Source organism: Eurosta solidaginis, chromosome 2 (genome assembly GCF_040869045.1).
Source record: "Eurosta solidaginis isolate ZX-2024a chromosome 2, ASM4086904v1, whole genome shotgun sequence".
Classification (NCBI taxonomy): domain Eukaryota; kingdom Metazoa; phylum Arthropoda; class Insecta; order Diptera; family Tephritidae; genus Eurosta; species Eurosta solidaginis.
In genome coordinates, this window is record NC_090320.1 from 128,801,969 (window position 1) to 128,826,151 (window position 24,183).

The 24,183-nt window shown below is 39.2% G+C and overlaps 1 protein-coding gene across 1 annotated transcript in view; it reads left to right on the top strand.

The window, feature by feature from the left end:
• Positions 1–23,437, top strand: part of Amacr (Alpha-methylacyl-CoA racemase) — a 127,712-nt gene extending 104,275 nt beyond the window's left edge. Inside the window, exon 2 of the mRNA XM_067766211.1 lies at positions 21,994–23,437. Within this exon, the coding sequence (XP_067622312.1) occupies positions 21,994–23,016 (1,023 nt within the window). The 3' untranslated portion in view covers positions 23,017–23,437. The remainder of the gene's footprint in view (positions 1–21,993) is intronic.
• The last annotated feature ends 746 nt before the right edge of the window (positions 23,438–24,183 follow it).

Sequence of the window (24,183 nt, forward strand, 5' to 3'; positions counted from 1 at the left end):
GAAGGCGAAGCGTGCCTCGATACCGCCGCCCGAACAAGCGTTGCCAGTCAGCAACTGTATGAACAACTAAGACAAAAACAAGTAAAATTCCAAAAAGTGTATGCAGAAATAAGATTAGCAGATAGCATACCTCGTAAGGAGATGGTTTACTCTACTATTGTCGATATTTTGATAGGAAAACGCTTAAAGATAATAACGCTTCATTTGTTTGTCCAAGGCAAGAAATAATCGCACATTACTCGGTATTGACTTTCTTGAACAAGCCGAAATAGTAATGGACTTGGCTCAAAGGACATGGCACTTTAAGGACGACCCTGGTACAATTTTTGAATTTAAGTCACAGGAAGCAAACGTTGGAAATTATATTTCACTTACTGAAGCCAACGTTGAAAGTCATACCAGCACCCAGGACAAATTGTCAGATTTTTTAAATTGGTTCGAAAAATTGAATAGTGAGGGCACTGAAACATCAAGCGTGACCGAAGATTCGTACGTATATTCGCCAACGGGTATAGAAAAGATTTTCGCGGACAGTTTACCGGTAAATTATAAGTCGCCAGGAAAAAGTAACCTATTTCCGCCTATGAAAAAAGTTAAAAGATGCAAGCAGTCTGAAGGGAGAGTAAGCTGCTCCATCAATATAAATTCACTTGATCTACATCTAAGATCCGACAAAGGTACTCAGTTAGACGAGAGTCAAAAGAACAACTTACAACGTATGATTATATATCATAAAGCAGCTTTTGAACCACTGCGAAATCGATACCGCATGTTGAACATTTCATTGACACCGATTCAAGTGCCCCAATATCACCTCCACCATATCGTATTTCACCGGCGATGAAGGCAAAGTTGAAAATATAGCTCGATGATATGTTGGCAAACGGTGTCATCCAAGAGTGCGAGTCTCCGTGGGCATCTCCAGTAGTTCTTGTCCCTAAGAAGGATAATAAAGTAAGATTTTGTGTGGACTATCGTCGCTTGAATGCCGTTACCACCACTGACTTGTACCCTTTGCCAATAATGGATGATTTGTTGCACGCTGCTAAAGCTACACCATTTATGTCAACGATGGACTTTTACAATGCCATTCGGCATATTCATCTTCAATAGAATGCCATTTGGTTTAAAAAACGCGCCTTCTACTTTTCAGCGGCTAGTCGACAAATTTAAAACGGGACTCCCACAAATTTCAATTTTGGCGTATCTCGACGATATTTGTTCAAAAATGCTGCTAAAGCTACACCATTTAGTCAACGATGGACTCAAAATCTGGTTATTGGCAGATTAAAATGGCTAAAAGGGATAAAGTTAAAACTGCGTTTACAACGCCATTCGGCATATTCATCTTCAATAGAATGCCATTTGATTTAAAAAACGCGCCTGCTAATTTTCAGCGGCTAATCGACAAATTTAAAACGGAACTCCCACAAATTTAATTTTGGCGTATCTCGACGATATTTGTTCAAAGATTTTCGATCTCACCTTAATGACTTGACGGAAGTATTTGAAAGGCTTGAATCTTTTGGGTTGACACTTAACAGGATAAGATGTGTTTTCTGTTGCGCTGAAGTTAAATATTTGGGTCATATTCTGACAGCCAAAGGAATAAAAATAAACAACGAAAAAACGAAAGCCATTTTGGATCGTGCGAATCCAAAGAACTTGAATCAACTAATTTCCTTTCCACAGACTTGCTCGTGGTATAGATGATTCATACCGAATTTTGCAGAAATTTCAAAACCATTATCAAAGTTAACAAAGAAAAACATACAGTGGCAATGGGCAGGAGAGCAGCAGGAAGCTCTCGGCTCGTTGAAAAATAGGTTGGCTTCTCCAGTACTGCAACAGGTGGACGAAGACAAACCTTTCATCCTCATAACAGATGCAAGTAACTATGCGTTGGGAGCTGTTTTCCTCCAAGGGGAGAAGGAAAGAGAACATCCTGTTGAATACGCAAGTCGTCTACTACTTCCGGCGGAAAAAAATTACTCAGCAACGGAAAGGGAAGCACTTGCAGTTGTTTGGGCTATCCAAAAATTTCCAGGTTACATAGAGGGAGCGGAAATAACAGTATAACAGTGCTCACTGATCATCAGCCCTTAAAATGGTTGTGTAGTCTGAAAACACCCACAGGTCGACTTGCCAGATGGGCTTTACAATTACAAACGTACAATTTGCACTTTGCGTACACGCCTGGAAAACAAAACATTGTAGCAGACATGCTGTCTGGCCCTCCCTATTCATCAACCACCCATTCGATGGAGAATTGCGAAATTTGTGCATTTGAGGCGGATTTTCCAAGAAAAGGAGCCGAAGAGTTTAGGAAACTGCAACTTGAAGATGAAGACATAAAAACCATTATTAATTCATTTGAAAACGACGACGAAAATGTATCGAGATACGTAAAAAGAGGATATATAATGGTGAATGGAGTTTTACATCGCTTTTGTGCAAGGAAGACTCTGAAAACGGTCAATTAGTTGTACCAACAAATATGAGACAAGACATATTAAAGAAAATGCATGACGATCCAACAGCAGGTCACTACGGTATCGAACGTACAATTAATCGAATAACACCGATATTTTATTGGTCTGGTATGCGAACCGAAATCGCCGAATATGTTAGGTCATGCATCGAATGTTAAAAATACAAGGCAACTAATTTAAAAACAGCTGGCATTATGCAAACAGTCACCAGCAACAAAAGGTTTGAAATAGGTGCCATGGACCTTTTCGGTCCGTTGCCATGCACCGTGGACGGAAATCGATGGATACTCGTGGTCGAAGATATTTGCAGTCGTTGGGTTGAGCTTTTCGCCTTGAAAAATGCATCGGCAGAATCATGTGCAACAATACTTTTGAAAGAAGTTGTTTTGCGTTACGGCGTTCCCAGACGGCTCCATTCAGATAACGGTAGTCAATTTGTTTCATGTGTCATGCAAAAGCTTGCATATTGTTTGGCCATTCAACAAACTTTCACTCCAGTCTATCACCCAGAGTCCAATCCTGTGGAGCGAAAGAATAGAGATTTGAAAACACAACTCTCAATTTACGTTGGAAAAGACCATACGTCATGGGACACATGTCTTGCAGCAATAAGGTTTGCAATGAATACGGCAAGATGCGAAAGCACAGGTCAGACGCCTGATATTTAACCTTTGGGCGTGAACTCCGAAATCCTCTTGTCGCTCATCATGATTTGAAGGCCATAGTGGAAGCCGAAAACTTTGTACCACAGATCTCACCACACTTGTAAAGTTACCAGATACTCTAGAAACATCTATTGAAACACAGGAGAGACAACAAGATAAGAACAAGGCGTAAGTCGATGGTAAGAGAAGGCCGCGTCCCAAATTTAATGTAGGCGATAAAGTGCTGGTTGAAACGCATTTACTGAACAAAGCAAGTGCAGCCACCACGTCCAAGTTCGCCACACGGAGAGATGGTCCATACATTATTATGGCTCAAAAAGGATCAGCATGCTATGTGATTGCATCAGTTGACGATCCGAATACGCCCATAGCCACACACCACGCTTCAGCGCTGACACCATTTGAAGGTCAACAAGTTGAGCCAAGGTATCCACAACGCAAGTAACGAAGCACCACAACAACAACAACAGCAACAGAAAACACAACCAAGCGGAACAAGAAATTTACGAAAGCGAAAACGAAATTAAAGCTGACTGCATCATCGGGGGAGGATGTAACGAGCTGACTAATTATCTACCATTAGTGTGACTTGACTATTATTTATTGTTATTTATGTACGGCTTAATATGCTTAGCCACCACTGTGTTAGTACAATGTAGAGTTAACGGTTATTGTTATTTGTTTCTCTTCATTCTCAATGATACTTTAAAAATGTACCTTAAGCTAAGCAAAGCAAGAAGAATAAGATTTATTCGGTAACTATCGCTCAAGCAGAGCAGACTATTTTAAATCAACTCGCCTATGTATTCCCCCCAAGTGCACCCAAGTAATTGTTTAAAGAAAATGCTAATGCAGATGTGCTAATGAATTGTGTAAGCCAATAAGTAATGGCTAGTGAAAAATGGTGTTAGTGAAGAAATAAAAAATATATATGAACGCTCGTTATGGACTTTTAGAGAGCCTAACCAAGGACTGTATTAAGACTTTAGAGTGATTAGTGTCTTTATATCACCAAAAATAGATCAGTCAAACTGGTTTGTATATTGCCGCAAGAGAAAACAAAAATAAAAATATTGCAATTTTAAAAAATTGGACAAGAAATGAGCCTATTGGCCACCCAAACAACAACAGCAATATGTGCAGTTTAAATAAGTGTACTTTGCACTGTAACAACAAAATAAATCGCAATCGTACTGCCGGTGTAAATGCAAGTGATTTTGTGGAAAAATTTGTTTAATTGACATTTTGCAAGAAAATTAAGTTAAAGTTTGGTTTAATTAACTTAACAAATCTAAATTAAAATTTGTGATTATTTTGAAAATGAAAATAGAAAAGTGGCACAAAGCGGTGTTTTAGGTTATGTTAACCTTTAGAGCAGTGTTGTGCTACCTTGAGCTGTGTCCGGACAATCTTACCGCGGGTGGGGGATTGTTCCGGATAGTCACAAGGCGTGATGCACAAACTTTAAATAACTGCGTTAAGCGCCTTTTTTCACGAAATATAAATTTTTCACTTCACAAAAATCACTTGCACGGTTTAATATAAATAAACGCTTTACAACAATTTTTAAGCAATTGCATAGATTTTATCGCGGGCTTGGCGACTAAATCAAAAAAAAACGTAACGGATATTTGTCAAAAAAGATACGAAAAGGCTCGAAAAGGTTCGTAAAGGTTCGGTGTTAGCAACAGGCCAAATACATAAAATTGGATCTCTATCATAAACAGCGGTGGGCACCACTACATTTCCACATTACCAAATTGAGAATGTGTTAGTAAACACGAACGCGTAGCGAGCACGAAAGCAAAATCAATTATTTATTTATTTGATTTCAATACTTGAACGGTGTACAAGTGTCACACGCACTCTTTGGTACTCTGTTTTAAGCGCTCGTGCGACACTTCCTCACCGTACGACCATCGAAATCAAACTAAAAGAGCTGTCGTCGATTTTCACGAAGTAGCCATTGTGCTATCGCTTATCGTATACATATATGGTCACTTACAAGCCAACCTAATAAAACCGCACTGAGTTTTTTTAGCGCACGCAAACAACCGGCGTTTTTTGCCCTAACCCAAATAGGCATGCGTTGCGACAATGTAAAGCATGTGTGCAAACGTCAAATCTAAATGTCACGCAGAACAAAAATTGGAAATCGAGTTAGGTTTTCACGCAACAAATTCAATTTGATTTGCTCTCATACAAGTTGTATGTGCATGAGACATTTTTGACAGAAAATTACTTGCGTGCGTTTATATTAGTTTGGCTTGTTAGCAGGTGCTAAGCTCACGCCCACCCCGGATCATAAATTTAAAGTTAAAGTGAATGTTAAAGTTAAAGCGAAAGTTAAAGTTAAAAATAAAGTTAAAGATAAAGTTAAAGTTAAGGTTAAAGTTAAAGTTGAAGTTAAGGTTAAAGTTAAAGTTAAAATTAAAGTTAAAGTTAAAGTTACAGTTAAAATTACAGTTAAAGTTACAGTTAAAGTTAAAGTTAAAGTTGAAGTTAAAGATAAAGTTAAAGTTAAAGTTGAAGTGAATATTAAAGTTAAAGCGAAAGTTAAAGTTAAAGTGAATATTAAAGTTAAAGCGAAAGTTAAAGTTAAAAATAAAGTTCAAGTTAAAGTGAAAGTTAAAGTTAAAGCTAAAGTTAAAGTTAAGGTTAAAGTTAAAGTTAAAGTTGAAGTTAAATTTAAAGTTAAAGTTAAAGTTAATGTTAAAGTTAAAGTGAATGTTAAAGTTAAAGCGAAAGTTAAAGTGAAAGTTAAAGTTAAAGTTAAAATTAAAGTTAAAGTTAAAGTCAAAGTTAAAGTTAAAGTTAAGGTTAAAGTTAAAGATGAAGTTAAAGTTAAAGTTAAAGCTAAAATTAAAGTTAAAGTTAAAGTTTTTTTTTTTTTTTTTTTGTGTTTCGTGGAAGGAGGAAATGCTTTATGCACTGACCGGGATATTTAAGCCTCACTGCGAGACTCTCCGAGTGTAGGACTCCCTTCTTCCATGAAGGCCTACCCACTCAAACCTATCCTCCCACGGCCCGCGCAAATCCCCGTACCTGGGACCGCGTTTAGCATTACTTCGGGTACGGGTGCGCGCTACATGAGCTCTATACCTACTCTCACGCTAATGGGCTAGGCATCCGTCTTCTCGTTTACTGGTAAGTATATGCCTCACATATGTGCTGACCGTATCCCATCTGTCTCTTCGACAGGTCATGTTATTAATGACACTGCCCGGGGATAGGTCGCCAAGTACCTCTTCTACCCTCCCTCGCTGGTGGGAGAAGTGCCTGCATTCGAAGAAGGTGTGGCGTACATCGGCTGTTGCTCCACTGATCTTGGCAGCGTCGGATCGATTCTTCTCGCGCCTGCATGGCAACAGCAGCTCTACTTGCTTGCGATCCGTTGTCATATATTGTTTTTCTTTCCTCAACGAGAAGATATATCGGTATGGTTCCCGCAACGACCAGGACAGCTTCAGCTGATACCGTGCGGTAAGCCGAAGATATTCGCAGCGCCCCTCTGCGTTGGACCGAGGTGAGGGCGATTCGGTTCTTCCGGTATTTCATTGCGTTCGCCCAGATTTCTGCACCATATAAGAGTATAGAATCCGAGGCTGATGCAAGCAACTTCCTTGTGCATGGCTTTGGGCCACCTGTGTTTACCATTAATCTACTCAACTGTGCTATTATGCGCGCAGCTCTTTCGCAGGCCCCTCGTATGTGATCCGAGAAGTTGAGTTTGCTGTCTAACCTCACTCCAAGATATTTCGTTGAAGCGAGTGTTTCTATTGACTGGTCCCCAACCATCATGTTCCTGGTAGTGGGAATACGTCTCTTTGTGAGGATGACGATCTCCGTTTTGGCTGTTGCTAACTGGAGACCGTGCTCAGCCTTCCACCTATTTACATTACGCATGACCTGGTTTAATTTTAGCTGTGCCAGCTCGCAGCTTGATGCTGTTATCACAGCTGCCACGTCGTCTGCAAAGGCAACGAGGAAGGTGCTTTCTGGCATGTCTAATCGAAGAAGACTGTCGTAAGTTATATTCCAGAGATCGGGACCTAGTACCGAACCCTGGGCTGCTCCACCTGTTATTTTTACCTTTTTTTGACCGTGAGTACTTTCATATATTAGATACCTCTCTCTTAGGTAGTCCCTTAAAATTTCTAACAAATATTGCGGACTTTGAAAGTGCTTTCTAGTGCCTCAAGCATGTCCTCCCACCTAGCTGAGTTAAAAACGTTTTTGACCCCCAGCGTGACCAGCAACACTATAGGTCTTGCTCTGTGGCACGCTGTCTCGGCTTTCTTGACTGAGTCTATAACTTCTGCTATGGCATCGATTGTGGAGTGCCCCCTCCGAAAACCACGCTGTCTGGGCGACAGTCCTCCGGCGTCCTGTAACGCTCTGGTGAGGCGTTGCTTCAGGAGACTCTCCATCAATTTCCCTGCTGTGTCCAACATACATAGGGGACGGTAGGATGATGGAGAGTTGGGATCTCCTTCCCCTTTTGGAATGAGAACCAGTCGTGCTGTCTTCCATATGGTGGGGAAAGTTCTTTCTTCGAGACATGTGCAACATAAGTTCTGGGCAGTTATTTGCAGCTAGTCTAATTGCCTCCGCGGGTATTCCGTCGGGCCCAGATGCTTTTCTAGGTTTCATAGTTCGCACGGCAGTTGTAAGCTATTCTTCTTGGAATGGTTCCACGTTGCGATCTTCATGGGTAACGTACCCGCCCTTTCTAGGCGGTTGGGTGGGAAACAGGCCATCCACAATGTTCCTTATTTGGTTCTCGTCCATCAGCTGGTTTGGCGGACGGAACTTCTTCATTACTATCTTATATCCCTGCCCCCAGGGGTCTCGATCCACTTCCTCGCAAAGCGCTTTCCAGCACTTAAGCTTGCTTTGCTTAATGGCAGCACTAAGAGCTTTCTTCGCTCCTTTGTACGCTTCCGACTTTTCTAGAGCCTCAGACCTGCCGCGCGCGCGAGTTGCTAGCCTTCGCATCCTGTGGCATATTTTCCGCAGCTCCGCGATTTCGCTATTCCACCAGTATACCTCCTTTTTACCCCTCCACACTCCCCTCCGTGGCATAGAGAAGTTGCAAGCGTGGCGAAGACAGCTCATTGTCTTTTCAACCGTATCTTGCGTCGGACTGGTGTTGTTGATTATCCATCGGGCATCCCCCAGTACTGATGCGGAGAACGTGGCAGAGTAGAACTTGGATGCGTCCCATGCTTTTGTTCTACGTGGCCCGTTCGGAATCTGCCTCTGACCGGGATCGTTTAGGTGGAAAGTGATGTAGTTGTGATCGCTGCCAGTCAGATCCTCTATGACTCTCCATCCAGCAGCGGTCAGCAGCAGGCTTTCTGACACTAGTGTTACATCGGGGATCGAGTATCCAAAGCCTGGCCGTCGGTATATAGAGGTCGTACCAGTGTTAAGCACGTTCAAACCGAGCCTGGCTGCCATCTCAAGGACTAACCTTCCACGGGTGTTAGTCTGCGGCATTCCCCATTCGACGGCTCTTGCGTTAAAGTCTCCCGCCACAACCAGGTTACTAGTTAAGTCCCTCAGGTCGTCTTCAATAAGTTCAAGCTTGTCCCTGAACGTTTGAATGGGATCATTCGGGGACAAGTAGCAGCTTACTATTGTGGTATTATTCGTAGTTAGGCGGACGTAGCCTTGTCCGGCAACACGGTTCACAATATTGGCGTTTGCATCTGTCATCCAGATTGCGGCGGTGCCGGTGTTGTCTATACGCCAATCATTTCGGGCTCTATAGGGTTCGCTGATGATAACGCAGTTAGCTTTATGGTCTAAGACCAACTGTTGTAGTAGCTCATCAGCAAGTCTGCGCCGGTTTAGGTTGCCTTGGATAAAACTAATTACTATTGAATTGAGACTTTGACCTTTGCAACAGCGAGTGCCCCTCTGAAAATGCTGTATGCTCCAGATCCAGGAACATGATCGAGCTTCTGTGTATTACACAGGTAACATTTTGGAGCTGCGGTACAGGCCGAAGCTTTGTGGCCGCTTTGCCCACACTTCCAGCAGGCGTTACTCCTGTCTGGACCCTTGCATTCAGCCTTCGGTGTCCGTAGCCGAGACACCTGCTCGTTGTCTGATTCGGCACTGTATCCATCCGATAGGAATTTTACCTTTTTTGAGTAGAGCGTTGCCAATATTCTCGTCCACTTCGAAGACCGCCATTTTCTGTTCTCTTTGGTTTGCTGCGAACACAGAGACACGGAGAGGTCTAGTGATTTCTTCTTTTCCGACCTCCCTCCTTTTTGCGTCTTGGATTTCTGTTTCAGTTGTGAGACAGTCCATGCCAAGTACTTCCAACTTCATCCGCTTGGAAAGCTGTTGTGCTTCACCGACCTCTCCTACTGCACTACCTATAGCTGCTCTGAAGGCCGTCCGGTCACTGCAGCGCGCCGTTTCAATCAGTACGTTACCAGATTTGGTTTTTCGTACTGACCGTACCACCGTACCTGTGTCATTAGGGCGGAGCTGGCCGCGTATGGTCCCTAGTACCTGGGCATAGCTTTTGCCTTCCACAGGTTTTACCACAAAAGTTGCTGCTTGTCTCCTCTTTCTCGCCCGTTTTTGAGCTTTAGGAGCTTGGACGGGGGTTGCCTGCTTGGCTTGCTGGGCCCGCTGTTTCAGCCTCCGGCGCGCTACATTGGACCAAGACTCACCTTGTGAAAGCGTATTTGTTCTTTCAACTCGTTTCTTTTTGGCTTCCAAGTCCTCTGAGTGGGAATCTGAGCTCGTTCGTGCCCTCTTGCTTTTTCGGCCCGATTCTCTGCTCTCATCTACCTTTTGGGCCCTTAACGATCTCATGCAGCTTAACGCTTCCTCGAGAAGAGCCATACCGGTTTTTATTCCTTGGAAACGGTCTTCTGCTTGAGAGCGGTTTCCTGCATCTCGCGCAGCACTGATACCGCGTACTCCAGCAGTTCGTCTTGGCTCTTCCCTTCGAGGCTTGTGTATGAGAGTGAGCCTCTTGGCGGAGTCGCACGACCGACAAGGTCGCTTTAGCGGGGGTTGTTAAAACCGGCGATCTCAGCACTTTAGTGCTCTTCTTGAACACCGCTTCATCGCCCCTTTCTTTCTCGCTTTCTCTACTTTTATCTTCCTTTGTTGTTTTTATTTTGTTGCTTATTTGTTCTATTGGGTCTCCGCTTCAAGCCGCTATCTCCGCACGATGTGCAGTAGGCTGGAGCGTCAACATATAGAAAACATTTTTTTTCAAGTTTCAGAGTTCTAATAGGGGGGGATAGGTGCCTTATAATAACAAAAAAAATACCCTCTTTTTTTATTGAAATCGGTCAATGTCTTCTGCCTCCGCAGTGCCTTCAAAATTTATAAGAACGCTAAAATGTATATGGTGAAATATTCAAATAATATATAATACTACTCGACAAAAAAAATCTTCCAAGAATGAAAGTACATTTTCATAATGTAAAATCGTCTCCTGATTCCGAATATCACATCCAGTTATTCATATATGTAATATTTAATTTGTTTATTTATTAAGGTATTATTCTGAGAATGAATATTGAATTTTAAAAAAGATTTTAAAAATTACATAAACTATTTGGCTTGAAAATCCTTTTTTGTTTTGAACTTAGGCATCAATTTCCGCGATTTCAACTTGGCTTTTATTGCACCTAATCGTGAATTTCTTGAACACTGATAAACGGCAGATTCGGTCGTTATCTTCACAGCTCTCTCAACAGCTTGAGTATGACAAGGAAGCTTTAAAAACAATGGTTTGTTCTCACCACCAGATTCTACAATTTTTCAAAAATTTTCACGAAGCTGCTATCTCCGAAAAAGTGGGTTCTTTTGCTGTTTTTAATTGCAATTTCAGTTGATATCTCGTCCATTCATATAACTTTGTCACATCTTCGTATGTAGGTAAAACATTATCTTTTATTTCACAAGTATCCCCAAAAACAGGACATTTCACCCTTCGAGTTCTTTGCATACCGACCGATTGAAATCAATTAAAACAGCACTGAAAACAACGCGTGCGTGACAAGTTCCGGTAAATATATTTTCGAATACTTCCGAACTAAGTTTATAAATAGATCTAAAAAATTAAGGCACAGGACGGCGATTAATTATAAGCCTACGAGAATTCGACGCGCACCAACATTAAACAAACTTTTTTTAAAAATGACTCTATTTGCACTGCTTCAAAGAATTTCACTATTTTTTATCTCGCCTACTATTTTTTAGTATTAATACTATGCAACAAGTGTTTTAGGATACATCATACACTTTTAACGAATGCAAAAATAAATTTCATGGGTAAAAACAGAAAATTTTTGATTGAGGACTTTCAATATAGCAGGGCTTATAAAGTCAAAGGCACATCATAATGTTGTACTAGGAAGCTTAAAATTTTCGTTATTAAATTTACTACAACATAGAAAGGCTAACTTTTTTTCGTCCATAGACTTTTTCTGATTTTAAAGTGGTTAAATCTGAAATTTAAAAAAAAAATCGTTATTTTTTCAAAGTTTTTTGGCATAGTGGCCAAACTACTGAAGATACTAATAGAGTTAAAGGCAAAAAATGTTTATGGGAATTAGTATAATGTATAATTCGACAGTTTAAATCGAATAAATAAAAAATGCAAATTTTTTACGTACCTATATGAAGTAGTGTTTTGCAAAATTGGGAACTTTCACATTTTCACCGCTGCGGAGGCAGACGTAATTCAAGTCCAAAAGGCACCAGATTTTCACTATTAGATTGCAGTATGATCGCTCCACCCTAATGTGCAGTCGCCGTCTTCAATTCCCGTGGTTATCTTTGCAGAAACAGGGAGGCCACGCGTGGGTTGCCACAGGTCCTTATCGGAGTCTGTGTTCAGAGCCAGAATACATCGTTAGTCAGGAGTCGTCTCAACTGAGCCTGCACCACCAACTTAATGGCGACGTGCTTCGAACGTACTTGAAGACTTGCCAAGGTTTTAACGAGACGGAGGCGATGCCGATATTAACCTACCAGCCGTTTCGGCAAGGTGTCACCCTTGCTTATTAAGGTAGTAGCCTATCGTCATCGCCAGCCCGTAGCAATCAGTTCATAATCATATTTCCAGTTCTGGTCAACAGGATCTTACTGGTCTCGATCCTGTGGATGCTTGATGGGGTATTTTAGGGCGACATCCTATCGCCCTTCCACCGGAACTTTGGGATGTGTTGCCCTTAGAGCAACACATTCCCATTTTTCCACTGGATTGCTCGTTTTGGTTCGCCCTGAGTACTTAATTCACTCAGTACCTTCCGTCTTGTGGGAAGCGTTCCTCTATCCACCACCTGAGGAGGCGCCCGGTAGGGGACCGATACCCCCGCGGGTAAAGTTAAAGTTAAAGATAAAGTTAAAGTTAAAGTTAAAGTTAAAGTGAATGTTAAAGTTAAAGCGAATGTTAAAGTTAAAGTTAAAAATAAAGTTCAAGTTAAAAATAAAGTTCAAGTTAAAGTGAAAGTTAAAGTTACAGTTAAAGTTGAAGTTAAAGTTAAAGTTAAAGTTAAAGTTAAAGTTAAAGTTAAAGTTAAAGTTAAAGTTAAGGTTAAAGTTAAAGTTAAAGTTAAAGTTAAAGTGAATGTTAAAGTTAAAGTTAAAGTTGAAGTTAAATTTAAAGTTAAAGTTAAAGTTAAAGTTGAAGTTAAAGTTAAAGTTAAAGTTAAAGTTAAAGTTAAAGTGAATGTTAAAGTTAAAGTTAAAAATAAAGTTAAAGTTAAAGTGAAAGTTAAATATTAACTTCTCATTTATTCATTAAAAGTAAAAAATGTGTTTTCTTATCGGTCACCACGCTTAAAAAGGTTAACTTTGTTACGTGCGGTGTTTCTGCCAGGCGGACGCATGATCTCCCGATTTCCTCACCATCATGTTGCATGTCCCAGTCGTCGCGCAGGTATGCTTGCTTTTAACTCGAGCTAGCTCGCCGGACTACGGGGTGTGCTTACTTACTGACAGCTTTCGATTCGTTGATAAATAGTTTAGCCTCTCCTCCAGTACTGCAACAGGTGGACGAAGACAAACCTTTCATCCTTAAAACAGATGCAAGTAACTATGCGTTGGGAGCTGTTTTGCTCCAGGGGGAGAAGGAAAGAGAACATCCTGTTGAATACGCAAGTCGTCTACTACTTCCGGCGGAAATTAATTACTCAACAACGGAAAGAGAAGCACTTGCAGTTGTTTGGGCTATCCAAAAATTTCGGGGTTATATAGAGGGAGCGGAAATAACAGTGCTCACTGATCACCAGCCCTTAAAATGGTTGTTTAGTGTCAAAACACCCACAGGTCTACTTGCCAGATGGGCTTTGCAAAAAAACAACACATTGTAGCAGACATGCTGTCCCGCCTTTCCTGTTCATCAACCACCCATTCGATGGAGAATTGCGAAATTTGTGCATTTGAGGCGGATTTTCCAAGAAAAGGAGCCGAAGAGTTTAAGAAACTGCAACTTGAAGATGAAGACATAAAAACTATTATTAATTCATTTGAAAACGACGATGAAAATGTATCGAGATACGTAAACAGAGGATATATAATGGTGAATGGTGTTTTACATCGCTTTTGTGCAGAGGAAGACTGAAAACGGTCAATTAGTTGTACCAAAAAATATGAGACAAGACATATTAAAGCAAATGCATGACGATGCAACAGCAGGTCACTACGGTATCGAACGTACAATTAATCGAATAACACCGAATTATTATTGGTCTGGCATGCGAACCGAAATCGCCGAATATGTTAAGTCATGCATCGAGTGTAAAAAATACAAGGCAACGAATTTAAAACCAGCTGGCCTTATGCAAACAGTCACTAGCAACAAAAGGTTTGAAATAGTTGCCATGGACCTTTTTGGTCCGTTGCCATGCACCGTGAACGGAAATCGATGGATACTCGTGGTCGAAGATATTTGCAGTCGTTGGGTTGAACTTTTCGCCTTGAAAAATGCATCGGCAGAATCATGTGCAACAATACTTTTAAACGAAGATGTTTTGCGACATGGTGTTCACAGACGGCTCCATGCAGATAACGGTAGCCAATTTGTTTCATGTGTCATGAAAAAGCTTGCATATTGTTTGGGTATTCAACAAACTTTCACTCCAGTCTATCACTCAGAGTCCAATCCTGTGGAGCGAAAGAATAGAGATTTGAAAACACAACTTTCAATTTACGTGGGAAAAGACCATACGTCATGGGACACATGTCTTGCAGCAATAAGGTTTGCAATGAATACGGCAAGTTGCGAAAGTACAGGTCACTGCATATTTAACCTTTGGGCGTGAACTCAGAAGTCCTCTTGTCGCTCATCATGATTTCAAGGCCATAGTGGAAGCCGAAAACTTTGTACTAGAGATATCACCACACTTGTTTAAGTTAGCAGATACTCTAAACACATCTACTGAAATACAGGAGAAACAACAAGATAAGAACAAGGCGTATGTCGATGGTAAAAGAAGGCCGCGTCCCAAATTCAATGTAGGCGATAAAGTGCTGGTTGCAACGCATTTACTGAGCAAAGCAAATGAAGCCACCACGTGCAAGTTCGCCACACGGAGAGATGGTCCATACATTATTATGGCTCAAAAAGGATCAGCATGATATGTGATTGCATCAGTTGACGATCCGAATACGCCCATAGCCACACACCACGCTTCAGCGCTGACACCATTTGAAGGTCAACAAGTTGAGCCAAAGTATCCACAACGTAAAATACGCAAGTAACGAAGCACCACGACAACAACAAAAACAACAAGAAACACAACTACAACACAAAACACAACCAGCGGAACAAGAAATTTACGAAAGCGAAAACGAAATTAAAGCTGATTGCATCATCGGGACGATTTCTGCATCAGAGGGGGAGGATGTAACGCGCTGACTAATATACCTACCATTAGTGGGACTTGACTATTATTTATTGTTATTTATTTATTAATAAGTGGGCGTGGTTATAGTCCGATATCTTTCATTTTAAATAGCGATCTGAGATGAGTGCTCAGGTGTTAACGGACGGACGGACGGACATGGCTCAATCAAAATTTTTTCGATCCTGATGATTTTGATATATGGAAGTCTATCTATCTCGATTCCTTTATACCTGTACAACCAACCGTTATCCAATCAAACTTAATATACTCTGTGAGCTCTGCTCAACTGAGTATAAAAAATAAGGATATTTACTGACCATCAGACACTTATATTCTCTATTTCGGAAAAAAACCCAAATACGAAAATGAAAATATGGCATGCATTTATCGAATAACTTTCTCCGACATTTCAATATAAGAATGCAAAATACAACAAAACAGCTGATGCTCTTTCAAGACAATATATTAATAATCATACCATTACTTGGGAAACAGAGCATAGTGAAGAATCTTCCACAGATGTAATTGAAACTGTTAAATTCCCTGTTAACCAATTTAGAAATCATATTATTTTAATAAAAGGACCATCTGTTATTGAAACTTCCAAGGTTGTTTTTAAAATATTTAGACGTCATACTATTGTTTTTGATTCTATTGAAAATTTGTTGTGTTTAAAAGTAGCAGTAATGCTATTTTAATGCGATCTAGAGACCTTAGCGGAAGTTCGAAGTCGTATAGTTTCTTCATTTCCAGGTATAAAATTAGGCATACTGAATCGCTTTTAATAGACTTGACAAATAAAAATGATTAGCTTGAAGTTATAACTGCTGAACATAATCGAGCCCACCGTTGTTTACTTGAGAGTTTTAAGCAAATTATTACACTGAAAGAAATGGTGCTAGTGCAATCAACAAATCGGTTCTGTTGTTCTTGACTTAACGGAGATTCGGTGAAATTGATCGAATAATGGTTAATTCGACCGAGTTCTTTGTCAAACGAACAAATTAGCTTAGTTATTTAAACAGAAGAGAAATTGTCGCTCTTAAGTTAACAAAATTCTGTAACATTGACAGATTCCTGGAAAATCTAACTGATGTTTCTGTTAACACAACTGATCTCACTGGTCATTTCAACAGCGATCAACAGTCAATACATGAGCAAATTTCACAGAGAATTTTACGCTCACTGCGCTCTCTACTTTATACTTATGACTGACCACTTGTTTAAAAAAAAATAGCAAAATAAGAAAACCACCAAATCGAAAAAAAATACACAAAATGGGAAAACAACAAAAAAATAGTTTTTCAGTTATCAATACAAAACGAAAAACCCTTTTTTGAATTTACTGTGCATAAAATTATAAGATACCGGGACACCTATTTATCGGGTACCATTTTGCAACTTCTCCTCCAAGCGAAATGTAAAATTGCGCCCTCTTGTTGCAAAAGTTTTGTTTGAACGAACAGGATTTTCCAAAGTTAGTAACATTTTGTTCCAAGTTTTTACGAATTTTCACTCACGCGAACGAATTTAATAAGATAATAAAAAAACATCCTTTTTTAATGTTGATGTTTCCGACAACATAGAAGTTTGAGTTGCTTTGGGATCGTTTCATCTTAGAGTGTTATGAAAATTAAACTTGCCGAATTACATGTAAAGTTACTCCAGTGGTGAATTACCTTCAAGCGATTTGATTCATTACTTTTCTATAACTTACAAGTTCTCTATTTAAAATGTTATGTCAAACCTTTATACAGGGTTTGTTCGAAACAATCAAGTGTGGCAACTACATGCGAGAGAAGAAATTGAGAATGAGCTGAGCTGCAACTGAAAGAATTGAGAATCAGTTTTGTGACTACTACTTTCAATCCTATTTGCAAAGCGAAGTTCAAAACTATAAATTAAATAAATTATAAAATATAAAATTTGGTGAAAGTGCGTTTAATAAAACAAAATAATAAAGTATATAATGTTTAATGTGTGCCAGCATATTTGATGCAAGCCCAATTGACGTTCGGTTAGTAAGTGCCACCGTGGTGTGATGGTAGCGTGCTCCGCCTGCCACACCGTATGCCCAGGGTTCACACCCCGGGCAAAGCAACATCAAAATTTTAGAAATAACGTTTCTCAATTAGAAGAAAATTTTTCTAAGCGGGGTCGCCCCTCGGCAGTGTTTGGCAAGCGCTCCGAGTGTATTTGTGCCATGAAAAGCTCTCAGTGAAAACTCATCTGCCTTGCAGATGCCGTTCGAAGTCGGCATAAAACACGTAGGTCCCGTCCCGCCAGTTTGTAGGAAAAATTAAAAAGGATCACGACGCGAATTGGAAGAGAAGCTCGGCCTTACATCTCTTCGGAGGTTATGTCGCCTTACATTAATTTTTTTTTGTCGCAACAACTTTTTTTGTTCATTTGACTACTAAAACGGTCAATTACGAATCAACGATTTGTGCGCAGTTGATTCAACATCTTGTTGCGATGGATAAAAATTTACAGAAAATTCAGTTGAATTGACCCATATTTCCGTTGATTTTACTAGTCTTTTTCTTTCAGTGTAGTGAGTATTATCTTCCTAATTAAAAAAAAATAAACGTTAAAATCCATTATAAACTGTAAAATATGTTTGGAGTAATTGTCCTCAAACCTAGTAATTGCGAGGACTTCAAATTATCCTGGCGAAATCCTTCATCTTGATATTTTCATAACAGATACAATTTTTCTTAACGTGCGTAGATAAATTTTCAAAATTTGTTGTTGTTAAACCAATTACGTCTCGATCTACTTTGGATATAAAAGATGTTTTACTTGAAGTTTTATTAGTCTTCAAAAATACGAAAATAATTGTTTCATACAATGAAAAGGCTTTTCAGTCAAATGTTATAAAAACTTTGTTATGAGATAATTTTTCAATAGCGCAATATTTTCATTACCCACACTACATAGTGAAACCAATGGTCAGAGGTTTCACCCAACATTAATGGAGATATCTAGCTGCATTAAAGAGCAACATCAGTTAACTGAGACAGTTGACCTTGAAATGTTGGTAACAAATAAATATAATAATAGTATTCATTGAACAATAAACTCTAAACCAATTAAAATTTTTCAAAATTGTTCGGCTAGTGAATTAAGTAAAATTCGTAAGAGATTAGTTAAGGTTCAGGAAGAGACTTTAGAAAGATGCAATAAAAATAAAATAATGAAATCATATAAACCTAGGAAAATGTTTTCGTAAGGAGAAATTTGCAGCTAGGAAATAAATTTGATAAAATATTTGTGAAAAAAGTAATCGATAAAAGCAATCTAAGATGAGAGGAACATATAAAATTTTTTAGTAAAATTGCATATTATTTTTTATTGTTCTATCAATTTTGAATATTTACATGTATTTAATTATGTTGTTATTGAATTGATTCTTGTTAAATTGTGAATTTTAAGTTATTATATTTTAAGATATTTCAACCGCTGTAGTCATATAGTAAAATTAACTCTATTACTATACGAAACTAGGACGTTTGTGTCTTTTGAATTTTTTGATGAGTTGAAAATTTAAAATGAAAATTTCCCTGGAGAATAAAATTGTTACTGATCAACTGGTTCAACTATATGGTTGGCTCATCTGAACAACAACAAAATATGTTAGTTCGGATTGTCAAAATCTGCGTGTTTGTGTTATGCGAATGGAATGGAATGAAAACATAAAACGTAGCAGTTTTTGTATGTAATAAGAAAATGTTGTCAATGTGTTGGTTTCATTTTGAGTTTGCTATCTCCTTTTGGCAATCCCATGGACCATGCAGTGAAAAAAATAAAATCAGCTGATGAGATGAACCAATCATATAATTGAGCCATGTGATCAAGATAAGATCATTTTAAAAATTATCTTACATACTTCCAGTTCCTATTCAGAACATCTTAATACATTATTTTATTATTGGAATTTTTGAACTTATGCATTTTTTGCAAATATCTCGAGATTTTGAGCGTGTATTGGTAAATCTAAAAAAAAAAAATCGGTGTCATAGTCCCGAAATACATATAGGTACATGGGTGTAGTCCATGTACATTCCACTTTTTATTTTGTGCCAGTGTAATCTTTCGTCCTTTTTTGGGCAATTGTCGTCTATCTTTCGTCTTGTTATCGAGTTCGTCTTGCTTCGAGATACACAATCAGGATGTTAGGTATTTTTCAATGAGCTGCAATTATTCATCTTTTAAAGTTATTAGTGGACTAACCATAAAATGAGTATTAGTGCGTATGCAAACAAAGAATATCAAGCACTTATATCCACTAGCACACATTTACATAGTCCTGCTTCTTAAAATGAATAACCGCTCATAAGCCACGAAGCAGTTCAGTACTCAATTGACTTATTGAACAAGAAAGTCAACTGTGTTATACGAAAACACTAATTGTAATAAGTAAGACTACAGTGGAATAAAATGAATAAAGTCCTATCAGTCTTGTGACGCTAGCAACACAACGATGTACACGAGTCTAAACTGAACACAGCGCCAAAGTAAAACCGATGATAAACAAAGTATACAGTGTATTACACACAAAATCAAAGTCTACTGAGTTAAAGCGACATCAGTTTATACTCAACAATGTGTAAGATCATAAATGCAACCATGTCAACTAATTGATGGAATAAGCAAAAATACATCACTGTAAAGGAAAAAAGAGAAGATGGTGGACTTCCGGTTCATTATTGGATTGACCACTGAATAATAAAGTATTAAGATAATTAATCCGGACGTTTCTGCTGTTTTATTAACCATCGAAGGTAGGTGTGTTAACGAACCTCGCGCACTATTATAAACAACTATTTTGTAAAATGGATGCTCGAGAAGGCATTATTAAAGTTTTAACTGAAAATAATGTGGATTTTCCTCCTACTGCCGACATTATACAATTACGCAGATTACTGCAAAATATAGTTGGCGTGGTAGATAATAGCTCTACAAATACGATGAATACCACTCCGAACACAAATATATTGGAGAACATTCCGGACGAAAGGATTGAGATAAACGCTGCCGTTTCTATTGAGTCCTCTGCCGCCAATGCCGTTACCGCCGTTCATACTGCCGCCACTGCCGTTCAAACTGCGTCTACTACCGATGTTTTGGTTGAATTCAATTCAACACCTGCCGTTCACGATGTTTTCGCTGCCGCCACTGCCGTCGCTACCGTCTGCTTAGCCGACACTGCCGTCACCGCCGTTCATACTGCCGCCACTGCCGTTCCAACTGTCTTTACTACCGATGTTTTGGTTGAATTCAATTCAACACCTGCCGTTCACGATGTTTTTGCTGCCGCCACTGCCGTCTATTCTGCCGCCGATACCGTCTGCTCTGCCGCCACTGCCGTCACCGCCGTTCATACTGCCGCCACTGTCGTTCCAACTGCCTCTACTACCGAAGTTTTGGTTGAATTCAATTCAACACCTGCCGTTCACGATGTTTTCGCTGCCGCTACCGTCCGCTCTGCCGCCACTGCGGTCACCGCCGTTCATACTGCCGCCACTGCCGTTCCAACTGCCTTTACTACCGACGTTTTGGTTGAATTCTATTCAACACCTGCTGTTCACGAGGTTTTTGGTGCCGCCCCATCAAACTCTGCCCCAATTGACGCAAGAGCCACGACCATAAGTGTGGATGACGAACTGGTGGCGCTACGTAAACGTATGGAAATGTTAAAATTAATGAAAGAAATCGACGAGCTAAGAGCTAGTACTGGGGTACAACAGCAACGTATACTGGATTTTGCCGATATAGAGCATGCTACGCCCAAGTTCAGTGGTGATGATATATCATTGACGGTGGGACATTTTCTTCAAGATTTCGAAGAAGTAATGGAGTCGTCAAGAGTAGACCAACGATTTAAATTGCTGGCTTTTCGTCGCTGCCTGGTGGGAACAGCCAAAGTTTTCCTTACCACCACCAAAGCGTTAAGCTATGCCGAGTTAAAAAAGGCCCTTACGACGGAATTTGACGTGCCGATACAGAGGAATGAAGTTTATAAGATGTTCGCAAGACGCAAGTGGGACAAAAAGAGCGAGTCATTACATTGCTCCGATCTATGGATGCAGGCAATAGGAAAACGGGCAAACATATATAATAGACGGCATAGGCAATGTAGTGCCAAATGTACATCTACTGTTACCGGCCAAAACACTTGATGAGTTGATGGTATTAGTGAGCCGTTTTCAAAGAAAATATTTCACAGTAGAACCAGACTAATGTTTGTTAGAAATTAAGTTATACTCTATCGAGGTCGATTACAGTGTCAGATTGGCCGAGCGGTAACTCTGAACACAAAAAGCGAATTGTATTAGATTAAGAAATGTACGATAATGAAAATAATGTAGTTATAATGTATCAAGGTCAATACAGTGCGAGCTGTAACTCTGAACACAAATAGCGAATTGTATCAGATTAAGAAATGTATGACAGTAAAAATAGAAATTAAGATAATATATCGAGGTCGATACAGTTTCAGGTTGGCCGAGTTGTAAGATCATAAATGCAACCATGTCAACTAATTGATAGAATAAGCAAAAATACATCCCTGTAAAGGAAAAAAGAGAAGATGGTGGACTTTCGGTTCATTATTGGATTGACGGCTGAAGAATAAAGTATTAAGATAATTAATCCGGACGTTTCTGCTGTTTTATTAACCATCGAAGGTAGAAATTACAAATGTCTTATATGTTTGAGACATATGTGTTACGGAGCACTCGTATGTATTTTCTATTTTATGTGTTTATCACTCATAGTATTTGTCTGTACTTGACTAAGTACACATTTAGACACAATATTTTGGCTCATGACTAAGTGCACTAATTTTATTAGTACTGAAAAGCAGATCTCTGGTATTTTTAAAAAAGCGTCCTGGGAACTACTACCAATAAATTATATACGTTCATATATTTTCAGGTTTCGGAAAATAATTTTGATGTGTTGAATAATGGAAAGAGTACTCTTCGCATAAATATTAAGAAACCTACGGGCCGAGAACTTGCTCGAAAGATTGTTCAAACTCATGACGTTTTGATAGATCCATTCCGACCTGGAGTTATGGAAAATATTGGCCTTGGACCAGATATTTTGTGCAAAGAAAATCCTAGGCTTATTTACGCGCGTTTAACAGGATTCGGCCAATATGGCTCACTAGCCAAAAGGGCTGGTCATGATATCAACTACCTTGCCATTTCTGGTGTGCTGTCAATGCTGCAGTCGCAAAACAACAAACCAACACCTCCCATCAATATTTTAGCAGATTTCGCTGGTGGTGGTCTTATTTGTGCTTTGGGAATTTGTTTAGCTATTTTGGAACGCCATCGTTCTGGGTGCGGTCAAATTATTGATTCTTCGATGTGCGAAGGTGCCGCCTATATATCATCATGGTTATTTTTGTCTCGCTCACTTCCCATCTGGGGAAAAAATAGTGGAAGGAATTTATTAGATGGCGGTGCCTTCTTTTATGACACGTATCCGACAAAAGACGGTAAATACATGTCAGTAGCAGCGCTAGAACCTCAGTTCTTCGAAAATTTCAAGCACAACTTGGGACTACCTAACCTTTCTCAGTTTACTAAAAACGAGTATGAAAACAAAAAGGCCAGGAAAGCAGTGACGGACGCCTTTTTAAAGAAAACACAAACCGAATGGTCAGACATATTTGAAAATGTTGATGCATGCGTTTTCCCAGTTATTGAATGGCAAAAAGTAGGAAATCACAGTCATAACAAACAGCGTCAAAGCTTCCAGAAATTAAATAATGCACTTGCACCAGTACCTTCCCCACTCCTTAGTCGAACTCCTGGAAGCCTGAAACGAATATACAAGCATAATAACGCTGCTCAAATTTTAAAAAACATTGGCCTCAGTCCGCGCGATATAAAAAACTTTATAGAAAGTGGCGACCTTTTATTATCTACCAGCAGCGCTAAAATGTGACGTCTACGTGTGAAAATTTCCAGTATATATAGTGTTGCTGAAAGTTGTTTATATTGAAGTAAGAATAACAATACATGTACAAAATTGTATACATACATACCTTGCCATTTATTATATCTTTCATGGTAATGAAATGGTATATTAACTTTGGCACGAATCTCAAAATTGTAAGTCCTTAAAGGAAAATAGATAGACCCACCATTAAGTATACCGAAATAATCAGGATGAAGAGCTGAGTTGATTTGGCCATGTCCGTCTGTCCGTCTGTCTGTTTGTATGCAAACTAGTCCCTCAATTTTTGAGATATCTTGATAAAATTTGGTGAGCGGGTGTATTTAGGTGTCCGATTGGACATTTGTCGGAACCGGCCGGATCGGACCACTATATCATATATCCTCCATACAACCGATTTTTCAGAAAAAGAGGATTTTTGTCATATCTATATATATATATATATATATATATATATATATATATGCAATTTCAGCCCCATTTTAACAGCTAGAAGCTTCAAATTTCACCAAATGCTTAGTATATAACATATATTGTTGTCTGAAAAAATCATAGAGATCGGTGGTGTATATAGTATACATCTCATACAACCAATTGTTCAGAAAAGTAACTTTTCGCAATATCTGCCCCATTTTAACAGCTATAAGCTTCAAATTTCACCAGTTGCTTACGTATATAGCATATATTGTTGTTGAAAAAATCATAGAGATCGGTAGTATATATAGTATATATGGTGGTATATATATATATATAGTATATATATATAGTATATATATATATATTTTCGCAATTTCAGCCCCATTTTAACAGCTAGAAACTTCAAATTTCACCAAATGCTTACGTATGTATCATATATCGTTGTCTGAAAAAATCATAGAGATCGGTGGTATATATAGTATATATCTCATACAACCGATTGTTCAGATAAGCAACTTTTCCCCCATTTTAACAGCTAGAAGCTTCAAATTTCATCAAATGCATACGCATATATTGTTGTTTGACGGTAAGTGTTTACGTGAATATTACTTTTATACGCAGGCCCGACGAGAGGGGGGGGGGGATGGGGGGATTCCCCCCAGGCCCGGGCTTCTCAGGGGGCCCGCGATTTAGAGGTACTAAGACATTTTTTTAATTCAGGAGAGTTTTTAGTTGTCC